Source organism: Camelus dromedarius, chromosome 11 (genome assembly GCF_036321535.1).
Source record: "Camelus dromedarius isolate mCamDro1 chromosome 11, mCamDro1.pat, whole genome shotgun sequence".
In the NCBI taxonomy this organism is placed as follows: Eukaryota; Metazoa; Chordata; class Mammalia; order Artiodactyla; family Camelidae; genus Camelus; species Camelus dromedarius.
The window spans coordinates 26080666-26102122 of NC_087446.1; the positions used below are offsets into that span (position 1 = coordinate 26080666).

Below are 21457 nucleotides of genomic sequence, written 5' to 3' on the forward strand. Positions count from 1 at the left end.
TTTATGAGTGCATAAAATTCTTTATTTAGAACAATAAAGTATATGTATATATAATGTAATTTCAAATTCAAACCTGTATAAAAAAGGATCGGGACATATACCTATTTTAAAAAGTACACATACAGTACATACACATACACATCACATTTTACAAACTTTTCTATTTAATTAAACTTCAGTCATAATAAAACTATTTAGAATAGTGTTGACATACATGACAATATGCAAACTCCAATCTAGGACTGAACTAGCAATATATCTGTGCATTCATCTAAATGTCTGAATACTTTAAGTCCATTGATTTGACAATAGTGGCAAGTGGACACTATAATCACACATTAATCCTTAGAATATAAGAGAATAGGATATTCTGATTGGAAACTTTTATTTAGTGAGTCTTACAGCTCAGAAATCAAGTAACTGAAACTACTATGTTTTTTAAACAATTTTATTTTTAAAAACAACATAAAAAGGATGTAATGGGAGATGGCAGTTATAAATTTACAATGCTTAGGAATCATTTTAGGATCATGAATATCCATTTTAATGTGGATTATTTCTAAAACAATACCTTGTTAGGAAACAAAAGTACCATTATTTTTTCTTTACAAACAAAGGCGTTTCCAGCAACATCATAAATTATGTGATCAAACACCACAAATGAACTGGGTGGAATTTCAATGTGAATGCTTATCTTTCAATGCCAATTTCCAAATAATATTGTTTCAAAGACAAGCTGGCTTTCTTTAAAATTCTTATCTCATGTTCCAATTTTAAAACGTAATTTATGGTCTACCCATTTCCATTCAAAATTGTCTTTTGGCACTTAAAAACTTTATGAACATCTTACATTTCTGCTTTGGGCTTTTAATAAAATGAGAGCATTTAAATGCTTAATTTGGTACACTTCCAAACATTACACGCATAGCAAATTTTCCTAGGCAAAATGCACTCCTGGTTTTCATTCTTCAGAGGTGATCCAAAAATGTTTATTTCAGCAAAGGAAAAAAGCCATCTCTTGTGTAAATGGTTACCCAATTCACCTTACAGGAGACTGAATTTCACTTCTGCTAATAGACCCTATTTACATAACAAATAAGAACCACAGACTTTTTAGGCTTCTTCACAGAGATCAGAGTTGGGCATTTTGTAAGGGATACTTTCAGCTCTATTTTAAAATCTTTGTCAGTCACATACCAGTAGGTTTCCCTCACACCTAAGGTATGACCTCTGACTTCACCATACAGAGAAATAAAAACACTGAGATCTAAAGAAGAGCAGTGATTTACCAGTATCAGCTAAGGGCAGACTGGAGGCTCCTGACGTTTCCCCCAACATCCATCCTACTATGTCAAACTGCCTTTCTGAAAAATTTCTTTCTTAGTTAAACTAGAATAGATAGGGAATGGCCAAAGGCCCCATACTGAAATTACATTTTGAAACCAAAATTTAGCTGCAGAAAGGCATTAAGAAATATCCATGAATTCTGAATGAATTTTTCTGTTAATTTAAAACTTCATTTGAATTTGAGTACCAAAATATGCCACTAAGTTTCTCCAAAGTACTTTAATTCTTGCTAAAAGCAAACATTTCATCATGGACATACTTAGCACACATTTTCATTTTCCACGGACTTCATCCTTTTCAAAGAGAACAGGGTACTCATTCTGTTAACGTATTGAAAAAAGTCAACTTGTCTCTGACTCACTAAGAAGTAGCAGTGTGGTAAGAACATTAGATTATAATACAAAATCCAGCAACATTTCTCTATCACTGGGCACGCACTGTTTATCACAGAGCCAGTTTCTTTATAGACTTGGGTTCTCCCAAAGAGGTGCAAAGCTTTTAGTATAATTTAGAATCTGCAGGCTTCTGAGATCATTTTAAAAGACATTAGAAACATTACAAAAGAGAATTATCAGATACATGGCACCAATGTAAAAATTGACTTCACGGTTTACGATGTCAGTTGTAAGCTTTCCATGATTTATGAAGGATATTCAGAATGCATAGTGGATAAAATAAAGCAAAGATACATGTATATATTTTTAATCTCAAAGCAGATATGACTGTTAATTCCCAAGCGGCTAACATCCAAAATAATTTTCAGCATTTTTCTGTTGTTTGTGTAGTTTATTTAATTTTAGTGTTTAAAAACTTGGTCATCCACACAACTCTCAATGAACCCATACAGCTAATTAGGTAGAATCCATCTCCCCTCAGCTACCACGCCAGATTTCATAACTTGCTGAATTTGTTTACTTAGCTCTATTGATTAGGACCATGTCCTTGAGTGTTAAAACCCAGCTACTAGCTTTGAGAGCAAAAGCACATTTATTGTACTCTCAAGCTCATTAAGCAGCTTCTTCACATACCTAAGAAAATCAAAACCACTGGTGAAATAAATCAAACTATTAGAATGAGAAGTATCAATCTTCTCAACCTACACATGACCTACACACATACTCATATGAACCTATACCTATTTTCCTCAAAACAACATCACATAGAGAAAGGTCTGTCCAGCAATTAAATTGATCTCTGGTTTTATTAGATATAATCATTGTACCATGGTATATTTGAGGGCCTGAACAAGTTAATACAGCTTCTCAAAGCATCTGCCTGGCTTGTAGCTTAGATAAATGACTAATGTTTGTTTGAGGAACCACAGCACTTTAGAGAAGAAAGGGGTTGTGGAAATCATCTGGGCTCTTTGGTTAAAAAAAAGAGCAAAGGCCACTTACTGGAGTTGTATTTGGATTAGCTTTGAGCTTAAGATAAAACCCAACTATACTAGAAATTCTTGGGCTTTTGAAATTAAAGAAAGGTAATAGTTTTTCCTGCTCTTTTGTATCATTGTATTGAAAATGGTCATCTGATGGCAGTAATAAATGGCAATGATGTTATCACAAGGATTAAGTTAGAAATAGAAAGCTTTGGATTCTTTTATATGTATGTTCATGATCAATTAAAAGAATCCTCATCAAAATAAACCATGAGAGATCATTCTTTGATCTTATCAGATGTTCCTTCTATATAAAAAAAAAAATTGGCAAGGGAAATTCACTTTATGTCTTCTAAGTTCTGGTTTAAAAGCACAATGTCCATCTTGGGAATTCCTGCCAAGTTCACTCAATATGACAAAAATGCTGTCACACATTTTAATAGCAAACTGACATGCATAACTACATAAAGCTCTGTTTTTATTTTTAATTCATAAACCATAATGAATACAGAGTGCCTGATTTTAAATAAATGGATCCTTTAAACAGATAGTGGTGATTATACGATAAATAACTGGTTTCCTGATTCCTTGCATTTTTGTAAAAGCCAAGTCACCTAGTTTTCAGCACCCATAGTGTGTGGGTGTGGTTTTCTAACCTTAGATACTAAATATCATAAGTTATTTTTACTTTCTCCCACAGCAGAAATCAAAAACGGGACCCCCGTATATTCAGCAGTTTCTCCTAAGTCCCTTTACATACATAACTCTGTAATAGTTTTAGAATATAAACATTTTGTAGTATATTTTGCAAGCACGATTTATACACTCTATAGTGGTCAAGGGAAAAGGCTGACTTCACGAGGGGTGCCAGATGTCCCCCTCGGCAGACTGTCCTGCTGGTCGGTGTCCGTAGCTTCTTCATGTGATGACGCTTTTGGAATCTCTCCTCTGCAAAGGCTTCCCTGTTGTAATTCAGTCCTGGCTCCCTGCAGGGACAGAATCAGCCAACCATGTCCATCCATCTAGTGGGATGTGGGTGAGCATGCTTTGTGTCAGGAAGAGACCAAGCTCAGATCCATATCATTCATCCATCAGCAGCTCTAAGGCTGATATGGCACCTACACCCACACTTTGTCCCCACTGCTTTCTAAATGAACAGTGGCTGATGCTACTAAGTTCTTGTTTTTTTTTTTTTTTTTTCTAGATCCCTTTGATAAAAAAAAAATAACCCCCACTATCCAGGCTGTAATCTACTGGCATGGACCAAGATAACTATGAACTGCAGGTTGTAACTGTCAAATCAAGCTATGTGGTTTTTCAGCGATGAGACGTTTCTGGAGGCATGCAAAATGGTGCGTGCAGTCTGGGACTCGTGCTTTCTCTCCCAAGGTCACTTGCAAGTTCTAATTGAGACCACAAGTCCCCCAGGTCCTTAAAAATAGAGTTCTGCTCCATGGAAGTTCTTCTTTACAGATGATTAATTCAGTGCCAGTTTCACAGTAAAATATTTTGCTCCAATTTCTGAATCATCGGTACAGAGTCATGGGTAGCAAGAACAGATAAAGATGCGGTCTGTCACTCCAGACAGAATATGAATTTGTTTAAAGGTGCTTCATTTATGAAGCAAACATGAACTGTTACCCGCCTATAGAGGAAAGGAGAAAAGAGATTATAGCGTATTTCTGTTTCCTGCCTTCTTTTCATTCTCAGTAGCTGAATTCATATGACGACAGAGTGAATAACATAGGCTTACTATGCATACTTCACTTGCACAGCCTAGAAGAACTTGACCAGTGTTCTCCTAGATGCAGTGATCAGTCAGTCACTCTCTATTCTCCCTGGCAACGTTTTAGATTATCTGAAATGATCTTACTGCTACTGTCTTCTCCCAGTAGAATGTGAGCTCCCTGAGGACACAGAAATTTGCCTATCTTTTTCACTGCTGTACTCCACCAGTGAAAGGTGTCTGTACCTAGAACAGAGCCTGGCACAAAGTAGACACGGGTATCCCCTGCTTTTCCAAAGTTCTGTTTACACCACTTGGCTTTTATGAAGGACCTGCATTAGTGCTTGTTTTCAGCAAATGAAAGTAATCCAAAGAGGATTTTTGCTTTTATGAAATAGCATTCAGTGTTTGTTTTGCAGTAAGCCTCCAGAGGTAGCACACCCACCCCCCAGCAGTGGGAGTGGCACCGCCAAGCTCCTTTCCCCGACACTCAGCATCTCAGCATCAAGCTGCCGCTGTAGCTTTGAACAGAGTCTGTGAGCTTCTGTGCTGTCTCTCGATTTATTTTGTGCATCCATTAGCAGGATGTGTCCTCAAGTCATTGCTTCTTTGCTTTAAGCCATTTTGGTTTAGGAAGGGTTTCCTAGGAATGCTCTACTTTCACATAGTGCTGGAGGGGGACACCTGTACTCAAGAAATAGTTCTTGAACATAGAATGGATGAATGAATACCCTGTGGCTTCCACACCTGCCTCCCCCAGGCACACCACAGTTATCTCCATTTGTGGTAAGAGGGTTATCAATCTTCAATTTCCCTAACAAGGCTATGAAAAGGATGTAGACAGGTGGTGAGGGGAGAGGGTTTGAAGAACAGTGGCACTGTGGAGAGTAGAGAAGTGGGGATTGAGGGAGTAGCATGAAAGAGATATCTGGGGCAGGTGGAGAAGCTGAGCGGAGGCCATCCACAGATGACAGCCTCCGAGCCACTGAGCAGCTCCGGTCTCTTGACTGCCCAGTCAGGTTCTAGCAATTACTTCTCCCAACTGAGGAAGTAGCAGCAGCAAGATCTCATTCCATGCTGTCAGCCAAAGAAAGAAAGACAGAAACCCTGGCACCACATCCTGACAAAGCCTCTGGGGAAGTTCACTTGGCCTCAGTACAGCTCATTGTACTTGTTGAAGCATGAAAGCCAGACTTAGGTTTAGTTTTTCAAAGCTGGCGCTAAACCACTGAGCGGTGGACACAGCTTTCTCAACTTTCAGGTGAAGTTGTTTTTTTTAAATTATAAAAATTACCTTCATGCTATCTTCAATCCCAGCCCCTAAATAAATATGTATTTTGCATTTCTTTTCTTTCCTATCCATTACTCTTTCTCTATTTTTGTCTTTATTTATCAATCCCAGAATAGCAGATTGCTGGTTTTAAAATGTTTGAGATTACAAAGGCTATATATAAAATTGTATAGTATGAGTGGTAAGTACAGCATTTTTTCTAGTAATATTAAATGGATATTACTGTAATATATACTAAGTGTATGTAATCTCTAAATGTAGTATACTAAATGTGTATACTCTAAATGTAATATACTAAATGTAGTGTACTAAAAATGTAAATATATAAAATGTAATAATACACAAAGAACCATATTACATGACAGTGTACCAAATGGAGAACTCAAGAAAATAGAAAACCTGTGTCTAGGAAAGCAGAATTAAATCCTGAAGGAAAAATTAAGAGACATTAAGAGAAAACATCAGAAATTCAAATTACATAGTAAATATTTTTAAAATAAACTTGGTTAAAAAAGCAGAAGGGAATCACAAAAGAGCAATATATACATATATATTTTAAAAGCTATGAATAATTTGCAATTTTAAACTTAAGCTTAGAGGAGCAGGATTTAGAAAGTTATTCTGATTTTGTCTTTGGGTCATTTAGCGAAGAAAATAAACTTAAAAGCTGACAACTGTTTTCCCACAGAACAAAACTACAATTTTTATAATGATACCCTAGATTCTTACAACCACCCCATGAAACAAGCAGGGTGAGTATTCTGCCCTCATTGTATTTGAAAAACCAGGGGTTAAAAGACAACTGACCCATCCAGGAACATACAGTTAGCTAAGCTGCAGAGCCAGAGTTTGAACCCAAGTCTAAATCCCTTCTGATCCTCTGTATCACAATTTATCTCTAGGAAGAGAGCGCCAAAACAAACCCTTCAAAGCTCCAGAAATTCTTAGGAAATATGGTAAAGAGTCCCAGATCTTGCCATTTGGTAATCAACCGTTCCCCAAGTCGTGCATGATAAATGCCTAAGTGTAACTTCAGCTCATCTCTAGTTCAATTCTAGGATCTACTTTCTTCTGTCTTAGATCTACTGGAAACTTCGAGGTTTCTTTTCGAATCTCTCCACCAGCCTAATTATAATAAGAATTACCTTCTACAATTTCCACGCTGGGGTGAGTCCATAAACACTGCTGAGTATCTGCAAACTCATGCTATTTACCGGCAACCAAGCTGGGCCTTTTCCCTGATTATGTAGTCCTTCTCTCAAGGTCTCAATTAAAATTCTTGGCAGATGACTCCCAAATCCCAAATCTATGATTTCCAACCCTGACTGTTCTCTGAAGTTCCAGTCCAACATATCTGGCCACTGGTCAATATTTACTAACAGCTCCTTCTCCCATTTTCTTCCAAAGACACTGTCAACTGGTTAGTCCCACAGACTCCAAATCATCCCTGAGTGCTGCCTGCGATGTCGAGCCTCATGTACCCTCGGTACCTAGGACCTGTTGATTCTTTTACTGCAAAGGCTCCAAAGTGATCCATGCTTCCCTGTTTCCACGGCCCTGACCCTAGTTCAGGTCGTGACTCTCGAATCTGTTTGGAAGACTGGCCTCCTAAGTGGACTCCCTGACTGCAGTTCACCACTCCCATCCGTCTGGCCACACCAGTGTCTGATTACTTTCCTACACCTCTGCTTTGACCATATTATTCACATCTTCTCTAGACCCTCCAACAGCTCCTTGTATCACTCAATAGAGTGTAAGCCCTGTATGTGGAAATTCAGACCCTGTTTCAAACTGACTCCCATCCTTTCTTAGCTTTATGTGTGACCTCCCCTAGTCTAATTGTACAAACACTTGAATACAGTCTATGCTTTTGGTTCCCTGATTTAGTTTATGCCATTTGCAGTATCTGGATTACCCCTCCCCTATTGCATATAAAATTTTACCAATCATCCAAGATTCAGCTCAGTATAACTGCCATCTCTATCACCTGCACAAAGAAGCCTTTCTATTGATTTCTCTTCCCCATCAAGTAAGACAACTGCATATGTGCGTACATGGTACTATTCTAAGGGATCTTCCGTGCTATTATCTAGAGCTATGTTGAGGGCACATCCTGTACAGCCATATGCAGTGGCCTTGCCTTTGACTCCTTATTGCATTTCTCTGTCAGCTCCTTTTGTTACTTTTTAACCAAAAGCTCCTTTTGTCTAAAATAGGTTATTTTGCATAGGTCTTATCTCCTTTTGTAGGTTACAAGCAATCTGAGGACAGAACTGGGTTATATTAAGTTTTGCACCAACAATGCACCTACTAGAACCTGCTGGGAGTCCTATTTGTGGAAAGAATGAAGAGCAACATTTTGCTGTGGCTACTGTGTTTTCTTTCTTTCTCTTAAACTGTGCTGCACACAGCCGGGTAAGTGAAAAATTCCTGTGGGATGCCACATATGCATGCTTGTCATTGGCTAGTTGACTAAAATCTTTACTTTTTGCAGAGATACGTTCATGTTTGATGTTAAACACAGCTTCAGTGTATTTTCTCTTAGAAGCAACTTCTTTTGTGTCTGATTTATTATCAACATCCCTTCCTTGTACTTAAAGTATCAAACCCTCCTCTTCATTTTCCAGTTATACTTTGGAGAACTCCGTATTACACATGCTTTCTATTCTAGTATCTTTAGCATTTGTCCTGATTTGTCTTAGTTCACGAAGCTTCCATTTCAGGGAGACATCCTTGCCAGAAATCGTAAACTATATGATACTTTGGTGGGATTCCAAAATGGAATTCAGAAGCCAATCCTGGCCTCTAAAAGCTTATGGTTTAGAAGAGGACACACAATGCCTCTGTAACTGTGATGTCCCACTCACATACTAGTGTTGTAGGAAACAGAATGTAAAATATGATTAGAGGGCCATCAAAGAGGGATTACTTTTGTTAGGGAAGTCAGCTGTTTGGAGGTGGCGGTTTCTGAGCTGAGCTTCAAGAGAGTTTCACAGAGATGACGGGTAGGGTCACCCATTTCACATGAACTCCTCAAGGATGTGTGATGAGTGATTTCTAAATAATCTGGGGCTGCTCTAACCTGACTTATTTCATTCATTTAATTGCATGAGTAATACTTTATATTTTAAGAAAAATAAGTTAATCACTTTTAATATGACTGTATTTCCCTTTGCTGTACACACTCTGCTGTCCTGTTGACCAAAATCAGCAAATTAAACACAGACATACAAGATATATAAGAGAAAAATAAAGCCTATTTCACTTTTTTAAAGATTGTTTTAAAAACATCTTATTTTATTACAGTAAGAATACTTAACACAAGACTTACCCTATCTACCCTCTTCACACATTTTTAAGTACACAATATAGCTTTTTTTTTAAACTCTAAGCGTAACACTCGACAGCAGATCTCTAGAACATACTTGTCTTGTAAAACAAAAAGGACCTTAAAAAAGGCCACTTCAAAAGAACTATCCTCCTTACCACTTGCTTATATTTCCATATGGGATTTATTCATTCAATCACTCAGTCACTTGTTCAATAGACATACATTGAATACCGACAACACTTAGGCAACAAGTGAGGTGCTTGTGAGGAGACACAGCTGAGAACCAGAGTTCCTGTCCTTGAATGCTCCCTGACTAGCAGATATATGTGTAAGGTGCTTGACTGCAGTTGCTTTAAAATGCCATCTTCTGTCCTCCAAGACAAGTGCCCTGGGCTTTACCATTATAATCCACTCTCCAAATGTCACTGAACAAATGTCACAATTAAACACCACAGGACCTATGTGCCAAAACAGGATCCCAGCAATGTCATCCAAAAGCAAGTGACAGAGGACATTACTTGAGCCTTTCAGGTTCAGTTAACCATTTACTGTGTGGTTAGTGGAGGTCTGGCTTAAGGGAACTGAAATGGCAGATGGGGAAGAAGCAGTAGCTTTGCACTGGGATTGAATGGCAGAGAAATATGTTTCCAGAAATAACGATCTCAGTTTGGGGAATACTGTGCCTAAAAATAAGAAAGGGTCAAGGGGAGGGTGTATTTATTTACAGTACTTGACAAAAAACATGAGCCTAGAGACAGCCGGGATGTGAGCAGGAAAAAGTGACGGTGCTATTCATGCTCTGGACGTGGCGATCAAATTAAGGGCAGGATTAAAGGCACAAATGAAGAAAGAAGTCCGCACAGCAGCAGGGCTAACGTGTTAGAGACACATGTGGCATCATTATTATTATATCGTGTTATTTTGGGTTGTTGAAAAATGACATTTGATAAAAGTTCCTGCAGGACATAAGAGACTCTGTGACCCAGTTTCCCTGGGGAAGGTTCAATCTAGAGAGAAATCTCTAAATCTGGGACAGGCAGGAAAGCTGAAAGGACAGTGACTTGTAAGTAAAAGGCGAAGCTCCCCGTAGACTGTGTCTGTAATAATCTAGGAATGTGCGTGATCCTCTGACCACAAGAGAGTGCAGGGAGGAACTGAAGATTTGGGAACATGAGAGCACACTCACACAAACCCCACTGCAAAGAATGCTCTCGGGGTTCCATGGGCAGAACAGAATTAACAGCCAGCTGGCAGAAGTGAAAATGGGAAGAGCATGAATGATGCTGGATGAGGTTAGTGCCATTCAGGGTGCTCCCTGCCCTGTGCCTGCAGCTTGGGAGCTGAGAGAGTAGACAGCAGAGACAGAAACATCAGCATCTCTGGTCCTGTTTTCCAAGTCTCCTTTCTCCCCAGGCCCTCCATGAACCCACACGGTCAGAGCAGGTGTTTGTCCCTGGTTTATATTCAGTGTGTCCTAGGCTCTGGACTGTGATGAGGCCCAACTATTACCAGTCATGTGGCAGGTGGCACTACCTTGATAATTTCCTTTTCCTGACTATAAAGGATTCTGACCTTTTCTCCTTTTCTTTAAAATAGCAGGGAAATATTTTTGGATTTCACTTGTTTCAGCATTTAACACATGAGATACTTTTCTTGTCATGTTATAGTACTCACATCTAACTGAAATTGGTTTTATTTACTCTTCCTCTACTAATAATATTTTATTTTAGTCCTACTTTGCTCTGTTCCCCTTGTCTAATTTATTTCCTGGCCTCAAAAATAGTAAACACGCAACTATTAATGTTTTGTATCTCTCTCACACAAGATGAATCCACTAATCAGGACTAACACTGCTTGCCTTTCAAAACTTGAGAATGCACAATTCAGTTATGTAACAGCTTCAGCTGACATGCTAACATCAGCTTGAGAAAAGACAATAAATTTTGGCATCTACCATGCTGTATCATTCTTGTTAAATCTTTTAACTTAAACTCTAAAAACTTACCAATGTACGAAAGTAACAGTGTTGATACAAGCCACAATTACACTTCTTGAAACTCTCTCTCTTTTTCCTGCAACATACTGAAAAACAACAAGAAAAATGTGTGTTTGCTTTCAGACAGAGTTTCTGAAGGACACCATGATCTGGGCATTGTAAAGGGCAGGGGTCTTTTTGTTTTTGTTTTTTTGTTAAACCTAGAAATACAGTAGAAAAAGATTGTGATATGGAGTGGGAAGCTTACCTTCATAATATCACTGCAGGGAAGAGGACAGACTTCATCTGCTTCAACAGAGTTTCCCCAAATAGTTAAAGATTTCTCTATGTGTATGCAGATACACGTGCTAAAAGTGCTTATATGCATTTACTATAAGTATTTACACACACAGCATGATACAAGAGAAAGTAACATACCAAATGGAAACTATTGATTTAAAATCCAAGTATTGGTACCAGGGCATGATGGTAATCAGGGTCAGCTACCATAAATGGAAAGGCATCTTGAAACAATTCTTGTATTTGGATTTGGAGAAAATACTGAATAGGTTGAGAAAAGTTAAGGGCTCTGAAAGCCAGAGGGAAGTCAAATATATGAAGTATGCAAAAGAAAATCACTTAAAGTATCTTGAGTAGGAAGTGATATTATGAACAGGGTTTAAGGAGAATGAGACACAGGTGTTTAGAAAGGCTGAGGAAAAGCAAGATTCTGGAGCAGCAACTCAGTCAAAACATCATAAAGATATGGATGAAGATAATGACTATGGCCCAAAGAGTGTGTCTCGGTAACAGTGTGGAAAAGGAGAACAAGCAAACGTGCCTCCCGAGGTCCATGAGCAGGAATGTGAGAGCAAGATTCTACTGCTTAAAGAAACAGAGCAGAGATGACACCCCAAGAAGGGTCAGGAGCATAGTTATGTGAAGGTATTTCACAGGGAAATGGAGGTGGAGGATTGAAGAGACAGTGAGAGATCAGAAATGTAGATAAAGACTTACAAGACACCAGTTGGGAACTGCCATTATGAGAGTGAAACACCTTCTTTGAGATGTTCTGAGCGGGTACCCAGTATGTGAAATGGCAGGGCCAGGCTTACCCATGCCCGCATGCAGTAAAACAAAATACCTTATCTCATTATCCTCTTCATTCATCTGTATATTTTCAACTGCCCTTGTCAGATTGGGTTGTTTCTTCTGGAAAAAGAACAATGATATATATTGTAAAAACATCTGCTGAGTACAATATTTAAGAGGTAAGTGGTCCCTACTTTTATGCTTTCTTCAGCATGCAGGGTTTACAAATATTTTTACAGTATGAAATTATGAAAAACGCATGGCTTTATCAACTCAACATTTTTAGGATGTGAGAGATGAAAGAGTAAAAAAGAAACTGAAAGATTTAAACAGTAATCAAATTAAAAAGATATTTCAAAAAGCTGAGTTGCAATGGTTTATAGCAGATTAAAAAATTTTAGACAGGCTTCAACAGGAAGAGAACAAAGGAGTGAGAAATCCAAGATAGCAGATAATACAAATGACATTTCTGTCTAGCTTTAAGCACATCAAATGATTTTCAGCATATTTATTCCTTTTTATATTTAGTTCAGGCTATTAAAACCAGCTTGCATTTCTTTTTTTTTTTTTCCCAACCTTTTTAAAAGATTGAAGTATACATTAGTTTCAGGTGTACAACAAAGTGATTCAGTTATACATATATATACACATATATTCTTTTTCAGATTCTTTTCCATTATAGGTTACTACAAGATATTGAATATAGTTCCCTATGCTATACAGTAGGTCCTTGTTTATCTGTATTATATAGTAGTATGTATATGCTAATCCCAACTCCTAATTTATCCTTCCCCTGCCTTCCCAGCTTGCATTTCTTAAGTGTGCACATTCTCAGCTAGAGAGGTTGTCTCCAAAGCATAATGAGAAATGGGGGAAACCTTTTTAAGACATACATTCTGTTGAGGCTATAAGGTAAGGTAGAATGTATCCTATCTTAATGTTTTCTTGGTAGGATCCTTTCTCAGGAAAGGGCAGTTTGTTTGTTCATGCTGTATTTATATAAATGATTAACTAATAAATATATAAAGTTCAGAAAGCTTTTGTTCAGGGGGGTGGAAAAAGAATAGCCACACTTACCTTCCAGTATAAGGCTCCAAAAGCAAACCCAATTATGAGAGAAAAGAATGCTGGCAATGCCATGGCTGCCCATTGTAGGTTGGAGTCATCAATGGAATTGGAGGCCTTCCCTGTAATTTAAACAGCACAGTGGTGAACACAGCACATCTGTACCAGAGGTTTTGCTCTTATGCTGTGTTGTTCCCAGCTGTTTCCATAATGTACTCTTGACCCATCTGTTTAGAATATTTAAAACATTGATTTTTCTGCTTGCAATACCAGTCCATGTAGTCTCCAAAAGATGTAAGTTGAGAAAAGAAAGAAACCCCTCAGACAGAAGAGCATTTGACTTGGTTGATATTGACACATACGGAACGCAGATGGCGTACATCTGCAAATGATGTATACTATCAAGCAAATCCACCTTTTATGTCTATCTTCTAGGATGTTTTCACTTTCCAACTTTTCACATCTTGCCAAGACAATTTAAAGATGACATTTTGCATCCCAGATCAAAGTCTGTATGCATTAAGCTATGTTTGTCCTGCCTCAAATATTAAGTGACAATATGTACATTGCATTTAGGGTATTTTTAGGTACCTCATGTTTAGCATTACGGTGTTTCCCCATCACATCTTCATTTTGTATTTATTGGATGCCAGGTAGTACCCAGGACTGTGCTATGGACTAAAGGTTTGAATTTTCAGACTTTCTGCATTGGAAAACCTGAGACCATCAAACACTGAAGAATGGCTGGAGGCATCTGTGTCCGTGTACGCTGACGCTACATACTTAACTGAGCGAGAGAGGAGACATCAGAGATTAACCCGGGACATTCCCTTCACCCTGCTTTGCTCTTCCATGAGTAGCAGGATGATTCATGAATTAAACAAAACGTATCTCCCCCAAAGGTCTCTTACTCCCAACACAAAGCTTAACATTTTGACAGATTTTTCTCTATGTCCCCTTATGAGGAACAACTTAGTGGTTTCAGAACATTGACATACATGTCTACTTGTAAGAATTAAACTTTCAGTTTTCTTTTGAAGATGTAATAAATTTAGAAATGATACATTTTCAACAATCATAGGATCAAAATGTATACTCATCTAAGAGAAAGTGACTGTTTTTGGCTATGATATTTTGCAACAATTCCTGGGTTGCTGTATCAGTCTACAGTCACGTATTTAGTAGATAAAGTACCTGAAAAGTACATAGTATAAAAGAACCAAACCACTGTATGTGTATCAACATTTATGAGGGAAAATAAACTCATAGATTTAACCTGAGTGTTAAGAAATTTAATCTCATGTATTGTAGTGTGAACAGGAATTGCCCATTTCCCCACCATTTGTAAACTGGGAACAGGAAATTCCCTAATCCTATGTTTCCAAAGAATCTCTAATATGAGGAAGTTTGTGTGCTCACACAAGTATGTGTGTTGGGTGGTGTGATGAGTCATGAGCGACCCTTACACTTATGGGATGGGGGGTTTGAGTAAAGAAGTTAGATCCATTCATGTAACCACAAATCACTTCCTTGAGGCTAGACTAACAGATCTTCTGGCCCACCCCACATTTTATAGCCAGCTCCATGGGAGACAGGCTTTAGGCATCTTAAATTAAACCTCAACATGAATACTCTCACCAAAATAAGCCTGAGTTATAAATGGGATTTGGTACAATTAAAGTGCTACCGTTATTACAGTAATACAGCTGTTGTGAGGATAACGTTGTATAAGATTATGTGTGCTGTCTGGGACTTAACTACCATTTATAAAAGAGTTTTCTATGAGGAAGTGGATTTGGAGTTACACACGAGTCCTACCATTTTAGGAATGTCTACACCACTATCTGTAAATAATCCGGCTCTTTGTGTTTGTACCCTAGTAGGATGCTTGAATTCTCCTTGATGGCCAGTCCACCATGGCCCACACTGTCTACTGGGATTGCTGGCATGTGATTATGATTTGACCAAGTGACCTCCTTGAGGGCCCCTGATCAATGTATACAGAGAGAACAAAGGAAGCTATTAACATTCTATCCCCAGACCCTCATAGAAATGTTGTGAGCTAGGATGATGCCATGGAGAACTCCATTATCTATGTTTGGGCTGCTAGATGCCCTGGAATCAAAGGAGCCAAACGCTCTGTTTGTCCTGTTCTACCCAAAAGCCAAATCTTGAGTTGCACCATTCAGGCCAGAGGAAAGACCAACCCACCAGCAAGAAGCAGAAGGAGCTTACTTCAGAGGGAGGCATTCTGGTTCTGCACGCAAAATCTTTCTCAGAAAGGAGGTCAGCCCCTGGGGGAAGTGTTCCAGATAAAGCCATTCTGGAGGAGAGACTAAAGAAAGCTCACCTTGCCCTACCAGGATACTGTGACTTCCCACCACTTTGAAAGTTCCACCCCTTGGACGATAGCCCTAAACAAAGTTATGGAATCTAACACACAGCAGCGGTTCTGCAGCAGAGGGAGGGCAAGGCCTGGAACAGACGGGAGGGGGAAGAACCACAGGAACTGAGCTTCACCCCCTAGAGAGGTCAGTGTCACCTTGCTTTTGTTATTTCTCTTGTTACTGTAAGTGGCTTCAAAGGCAGGCCTTGGGTTCTCTCCAGTGATACAGCCATCCCCCTTCCAGGAAGAGAAAACCGATGTTATCAGAAAAAGTTTGCTTATACTCCAGGGCATGACTCCGAATAGTTGCTACTGCTGTTATCCACCAGGGATCAATGAGATTTGAATTGTATGCCTCTGGGCTAATATGAAGGGTATTTGGGTCCAAAGCCCAAGATGGTAGCAAAGCTCTGCTTTTATGTAGATTGCCCCAGAAATCCTGTGGGGTGGGGGAGCTCATCTGGATAGGATTTGAGTAATCCAGAATTCCTGGGTGGTTTTCATATTAATTGCATCTCATTATCATGAAAGCGGTCCCCTGTCCAAAACTTGTGGAAACTGACTTGCATGGTTTGACTAATAATACTGGACATCTGTACAAACAGTTTTGCTGAACTCCTTTATAGTGTGAGTCTGCTTATGGGCACTGTGCCTGTGAATATGGCTCTCTTCTTGGTGCTTAGAAAACATGCAACTCCCCCTTGATTCAGATTCGAAGCTTGCCACAGGCTTGCCACGATTACTGACCCAACCTCGACGCATCTAATTGTTCTAATAATTACTGATGAACCTGTACTACTTATATCAGGCTCCAAGAACATTTGCGCTAACTCATTTAAAATTCACAGAAAACTTACAGAGGAGATATTATCAACCTCCACTGGACTGAGGAATCCAGAGAGATTAAGTAACTTGCCCAAAGTCACACAGGGAGCCAAAGTCTAGAGCTGAGTTATAAACCTAGGCAGTCTGACTCAAGACCGTGTTTCTAGAAGACGTGTAAGGTAACATTAAAGTAAGGGTTTTCTTCCCTATCATTTAAATATATTGTCTCCAAGGATCTCAAACTTAAACATTTAAAAAATATCCTTTTAGCTTAGTACTATGATGATATTACTATTACTTTGAAAACAAATCCCTTTGGATAATTTGTATGCTTTTATAATATCTTATAAGCTACAGAGAGGGCACTCACATCTCTGGATTACTCCATGTGCCTGGTCCTCAGGACAACATGGACACTTTTGGGGTCTTATCCCTGAAACACTAGCATGATTTCATCAATTTCCCTGACCCTCCTCCCCAGAAAGTCTTACCTCATTTGTGCTACAATTAAAAACATTTACATACTTCTATTATTATACATATTATAATATAAATGATATGTATTATTAAATACTAAGAGTACTTTTTGTGTCTGGTTTTCTTACGAGAATGCACGTTTCGTAAGAGCTAGTTTTGGGCATGGGAATCTAAGTGCTGTCTTCATGAGTGATATCACCTGGCCAAAAGCTGCTCATTATGCAAGAGCCATATTTTTTACAAAAAGGAAGAAAAAAGAAAGGAAGACAAAAAAGAAAGCTGGTCATTCACACTGCAATTTAAAAAGCACCTACAGACTCAGAAGGAACAGGGCTGAAGGAGTTTTATATTCAGTTGGTCTTTTAAAGTAAGTAGAAAAGGCTTTTGCTTCCAACTATGATGATAACAAATTAGCTTTCCCAATTTAACTCATTATTATACTAGACACATTATACAAGGGAACTGCTTTTAGACATCAGCCAACAGGCAGTACACGAGTGTAATCCCTGAGAGGGAAAACACGTGTGCTGAGGCCCACGAATGTCCTGATTTTCTGGCTGGGAGGCACCTTCAGACTGAAGTGTGAGAGACGGAGCCCAAGCAGGGCTCAGTGGTCTCACTGAGCTAGGGAGTCAGAGGATGAAGTTCAGGGTTGCTCCCGGGGCTGGGTTCGTGAGGCAGGGTTATTTGCAGGAAAGGAGTGTGCAGAAGAGGAGCTCTAGCAGTCTCTGGAGGAGCCTCCCGAAGTCACTGGTGGAAAACTAAGCTGTACCCGCACAGGGAGAGACCTCACAAAACCCGGCACTAAACTGCCTGGGGGCGATGACTTTAACAGAGACCCCAGCAGTCCATTCAGAGACAGAGGAGTCCTGACAGGCAAGAATGGAGAGGGTTTTCTAGGCACTCAAGAACTATCTCAGAAATTCCACGATTTAGAAATAAGGCTACTCACCCTCTTCCCTCTGATAAATCTTAAAAACAAGCCTGGGAAGGAGGACAAAGCTGATCTGCTATGCTAGTAACTGCCTGTCAGAACAAAACTCAGCAACAGTCTCCAAAGGAACGCTACGAAATCCAGGTATTCAGTGACATAATCTTCAAAATATCTAGCATATATTCAAAAAACACTAGCCATCTAAAGGGAAATACGACCCATAATCAGAGAGGAAAAAAAAAAAAGTTAATAGAAACCAAGCTGGGATGACCTATACATTGAAATTAGGAGATAAGAACTTTAGAGCAGCTATTATAACTATATCCAAGAGCCCAAAAAGCAAATGTTGTCATAATGAATATGCAGATGGAAAATCTCAGAAGGAAAATATAAAATATAAAAAGAATCAAACGGAAATTCTAGAACACAGAGCACACACTTAGAAATGAAAAATGCACTGGATCCAAACCCACAGAACGTACACCACTGAGCGTGAACCCCACATAAACTATGGACTTTGGGTGTTGGTGATGTGTCCATGCAGAGTCGTCAGCTGTAACAAATGCACCACTCTTGTGGGGGATGTTGATAATGGGAGGGGCTATGCACGTGTCGGGATATGCAGAAAATCTGTGTACCTTCCCCTCAGTTTTGTTGTGAACCTTAAACTGCTCTAAAAAAAAGTCATAATAAAAATGTTTAATGGCAAAAGAAAATAATTACTGGAAAAGAAATTCAGCAGATTAGAGACGGCAGAAAAGCCAGGGAACTTGAAAACAGGTAGATTGATATTATTCATTTTGAAAACTAGAAAGAAGAAAAGTTGAAAAAAAAAATGACCAAAACCTCCATGATCTGTGAGACTGATATTATCAAACTACCCAATACATGTGGAATTGGCATATGTGTGATATATATGTGTGTGATTCCTCTCAGTGGGAGATGAGAATTAAGAAAAAGTTATGGCCAAATTTTCCCAGAGTTCGAGGAAAATAAGCCTGCATATCCAGGAAGCTTGACAAGCAACAAGAAAACCATTCCTAGGCTCATCTTATTTAAAATCCTAAAAAGAACATTTTGAAAGGCAGAGGGGGAAAATGACCTAGAACATAAAAAGAAAAACATAATGCAAATGCTGACTGCCTTTCTGTCAGAAACAATAGAAGCAAGAAGACGATGGAGTGACATCTTTAAAGAACTAAAAAAAAAATTTCCAGAATTCCATTTCTAGTAAAAAGTAGCTGCAATACTGAAGACAAAGATGTTTTTCAATTAAAAGGATAAAAACATTTTTTGTTGGCAGCAGATCTGTACTACAAGAAATGCTAAAGGAAGTTCTTCAGCCAGAAAGGAATTAACACTAGACAGAAACTTGGATTTACAAGAGGGAATGAGTAGTAACAAGAAATAATAAACATGTGGATAAATATAAAAGAATTTTTCTCTACTCTTACTTTCTTTAGAATACATTTGGTTTAAAGCAATAATTTTCAGATTGAAATGTGGGGTTTATAATCTACATATATATGTGTATATATATATATATATATAGATAGATAGATATATAGATATATATATATACATAGATATATTGTAAATGTGTGTGTGTGTGTGTGTGTGTGTGTGTGTGTATGTATATGTGTATATATATGACACACAGCACAAAAGATGGTTGTGGGCAAGTGGAACTATCCTGTTTCAAAGTTCTTATTTTTTTCTGAAGTGCTACAACATTAAGCAGAATGTTACAAGATGTATGTTGTAGTTCCTAAAGCAACCACAAAATAATGGCAAGAGGTGCTATTAAAAAGCCAACAGAGTAATTAAAATAGAAAACAAACAAACAAAAATCAATACAAAAGAGGGCTGGAAAGTAGGAACAGTGGATAAATAAAAACTGGGGCCAATAAAATGACAGACACACATCCAATCATACCCCAACAACTGTATTAAATACAAATGGATGAAACATTCTAAGGAAAAGACTAGGTAAAATAGCAAGGCGCAACTATATCCTGTCTCCTAGAGATGTACTTTTAAAATAAAGGCAATAGGTAAAAGCAAAATGATATGCATGAAAACAGTAAGCGTAAGAAAGGCTGGCTCTACTAATGTCAGATGAAATATACCTCAAGACAAGAGCGCTACCAGAGGTAATGAGGGATATTTCAGTAAGATATGAAGGTCAATTAATCAGGGAAGACATAATAATAATAAAACTATAAGCACATAATAATAGAGCTGCAAAATATATGAAGCAAAAATCTCAGAACAAAAAGGAGAAATAACCAAATCCACAATCAAAATGAAAGATTTTTAATGCCCTTGTCTCAGTAGGTGATAAAAAAAATTAGACAAAAAGTTTAATAAGGATATAGAAGATCTGAAGAATACAATAAATCTCTTGGATCAAATTTAAGAATGCTAAACTCTATACTAGAATAATACTTATAAGCCTCAGCCAATTTCAGAAGTTTACAGTGTTTATTCTCTGACAGTAATGGAATTAATTTAAAAACCAATAACAAGATACCTAGAAAAACCACATATTTTTAGACAAAAAAGAACCCATTTTTATATTACCGATGAATCAAAGAAGAAATCACAAGGAGAGTTAAAAATATTTTGAAGAAATAATAATGGAAATACAACAGATCAAAAAAAAAAAATGTGGAATACCGCTAATGCTCCTTACAAGGAAATTTATACCTCTAACTGCTTATATTAGAAAAGAATGGTTTAGAATCAATGATCTATTTTTTTTCTACCTTAAGAACTTAAGAAGCTAGAATAAGTTGAGCAAATTAAACCCTAAGTAGAAGTAGGGGAATAATAAAAATAGGATTAGAAATCAATGAAATACAAACAGAATTTAAGAAGCCAAAAATTGCTTCTTTGGAAAGATTAATAAAATTCATAGTTAGTAGGAAAGACCTTTAGTGCCTAACACACACAAAGCACCTTTTCAAAACTTTTCAGATCCAATGTGTTACATGATTCAGAATTTTAGGTTTTAGAATGTTTTGTCCTAGGAGTATCGTACATTACATAATATCCGCAATAAGGTCTGGGTAGCACCCTATAATCAAACATGTTAATATTTCTTAGTGAAATGCACAAATATTCACTTTTAGAAGGATAAAGACTATAAATAGCCTCATCACAATTCAGGTCAGGTTTTGGTGGCAAACATTCTAAAACAAATTGAATTTTAGAGGTTTTTCTTTTAATTTCTGAATTGTAGCATTGCTATTGTGGATTTAGATTAAATTGATTACTCCTTTTTACAGATAGGTGTTTGATGTTCTTGAACATGAGAGTACCCCATTACTAAGTCTTAAGGGATGACTTAGGTAAGGTCACAGGATGAAGTTTTTTCCTCTTACAGTTTCCATGAGACTAGAGGGTCAGAATATTTAGTAAATCCAATGACCACTATAGTAAACTTTGCCTGCATTTGAAAAGAGGACAATAGATGTCCATGAAACTGGGTTCTTCACCAAGGATGACAGAAATTTCGGAAAAAGAAGCATACTCTCCCCAACATATGATTTTGTAATAAAATAACAAAATCACCAAATTTCCAAACACACAACAGTAAATACCAATATATACAAAACTGAAGATATC

General features: G+C 37.9%; 1 protein-coding gene and 1 long non-coding RNA gene across 5 annotated transcripts in view; one reads left to right on the forward strand and one right to left on the reverse strand.

The window, feature by feature from the left end:
- LOC116156446 (uncharacterized) overlaps nucleotides 1-3979 on the forward strand; it is a 159745-nt gene extending 155766 nt beyond the window's left edge. The window contains exon 4 of the long non-coding RNA XR_004140259.2: nucleotides 3930-3979. This is a non-coding gene — a long non-coding RNA (uncharacterized LOC116156446). The remainder of the gene's footprint in view (nucleotides 1-3929) is intronic.
- KITLG (KIT ligand) overlaps nucleotides 1-21457 on the reverse strand; it is an 83104-nt gene that overhangs the window by 663 nt on the left and 60984 nt on the right. For 2 of the 4 annotated variants that reach the window (XM_010986957.3, XM_010986955.3), the window contains 4 exons: nucleotides 13218-13327; nucleotides 12193-12260; nucleotides 11079-11155; nucleotides 5-4370 (listed from right to left, as the gene is read on the reverse strand). In XM_010986957.3, the coding sequence (XP_010985259.1) occupies nucleotides 11116-11155; nucleotides 12193-12260; nucleotides 13218-13327 (218 nt within the window). In that variant the 3' untranslated portion in view covers nucleotides 5-4370; nucleotides 11079-11115. Of the gene's footprint in view, nucleotides 1-4; nucleotides 4371-11078; nucleotides 11156-12192; nucleotides 12261-13217; nucleotides 13328-21457 lie in introns of those variants that run through there. The other 2 variants (XM_031463046.2, XM_010986956.3) reach the window with 2 other exon arrangements.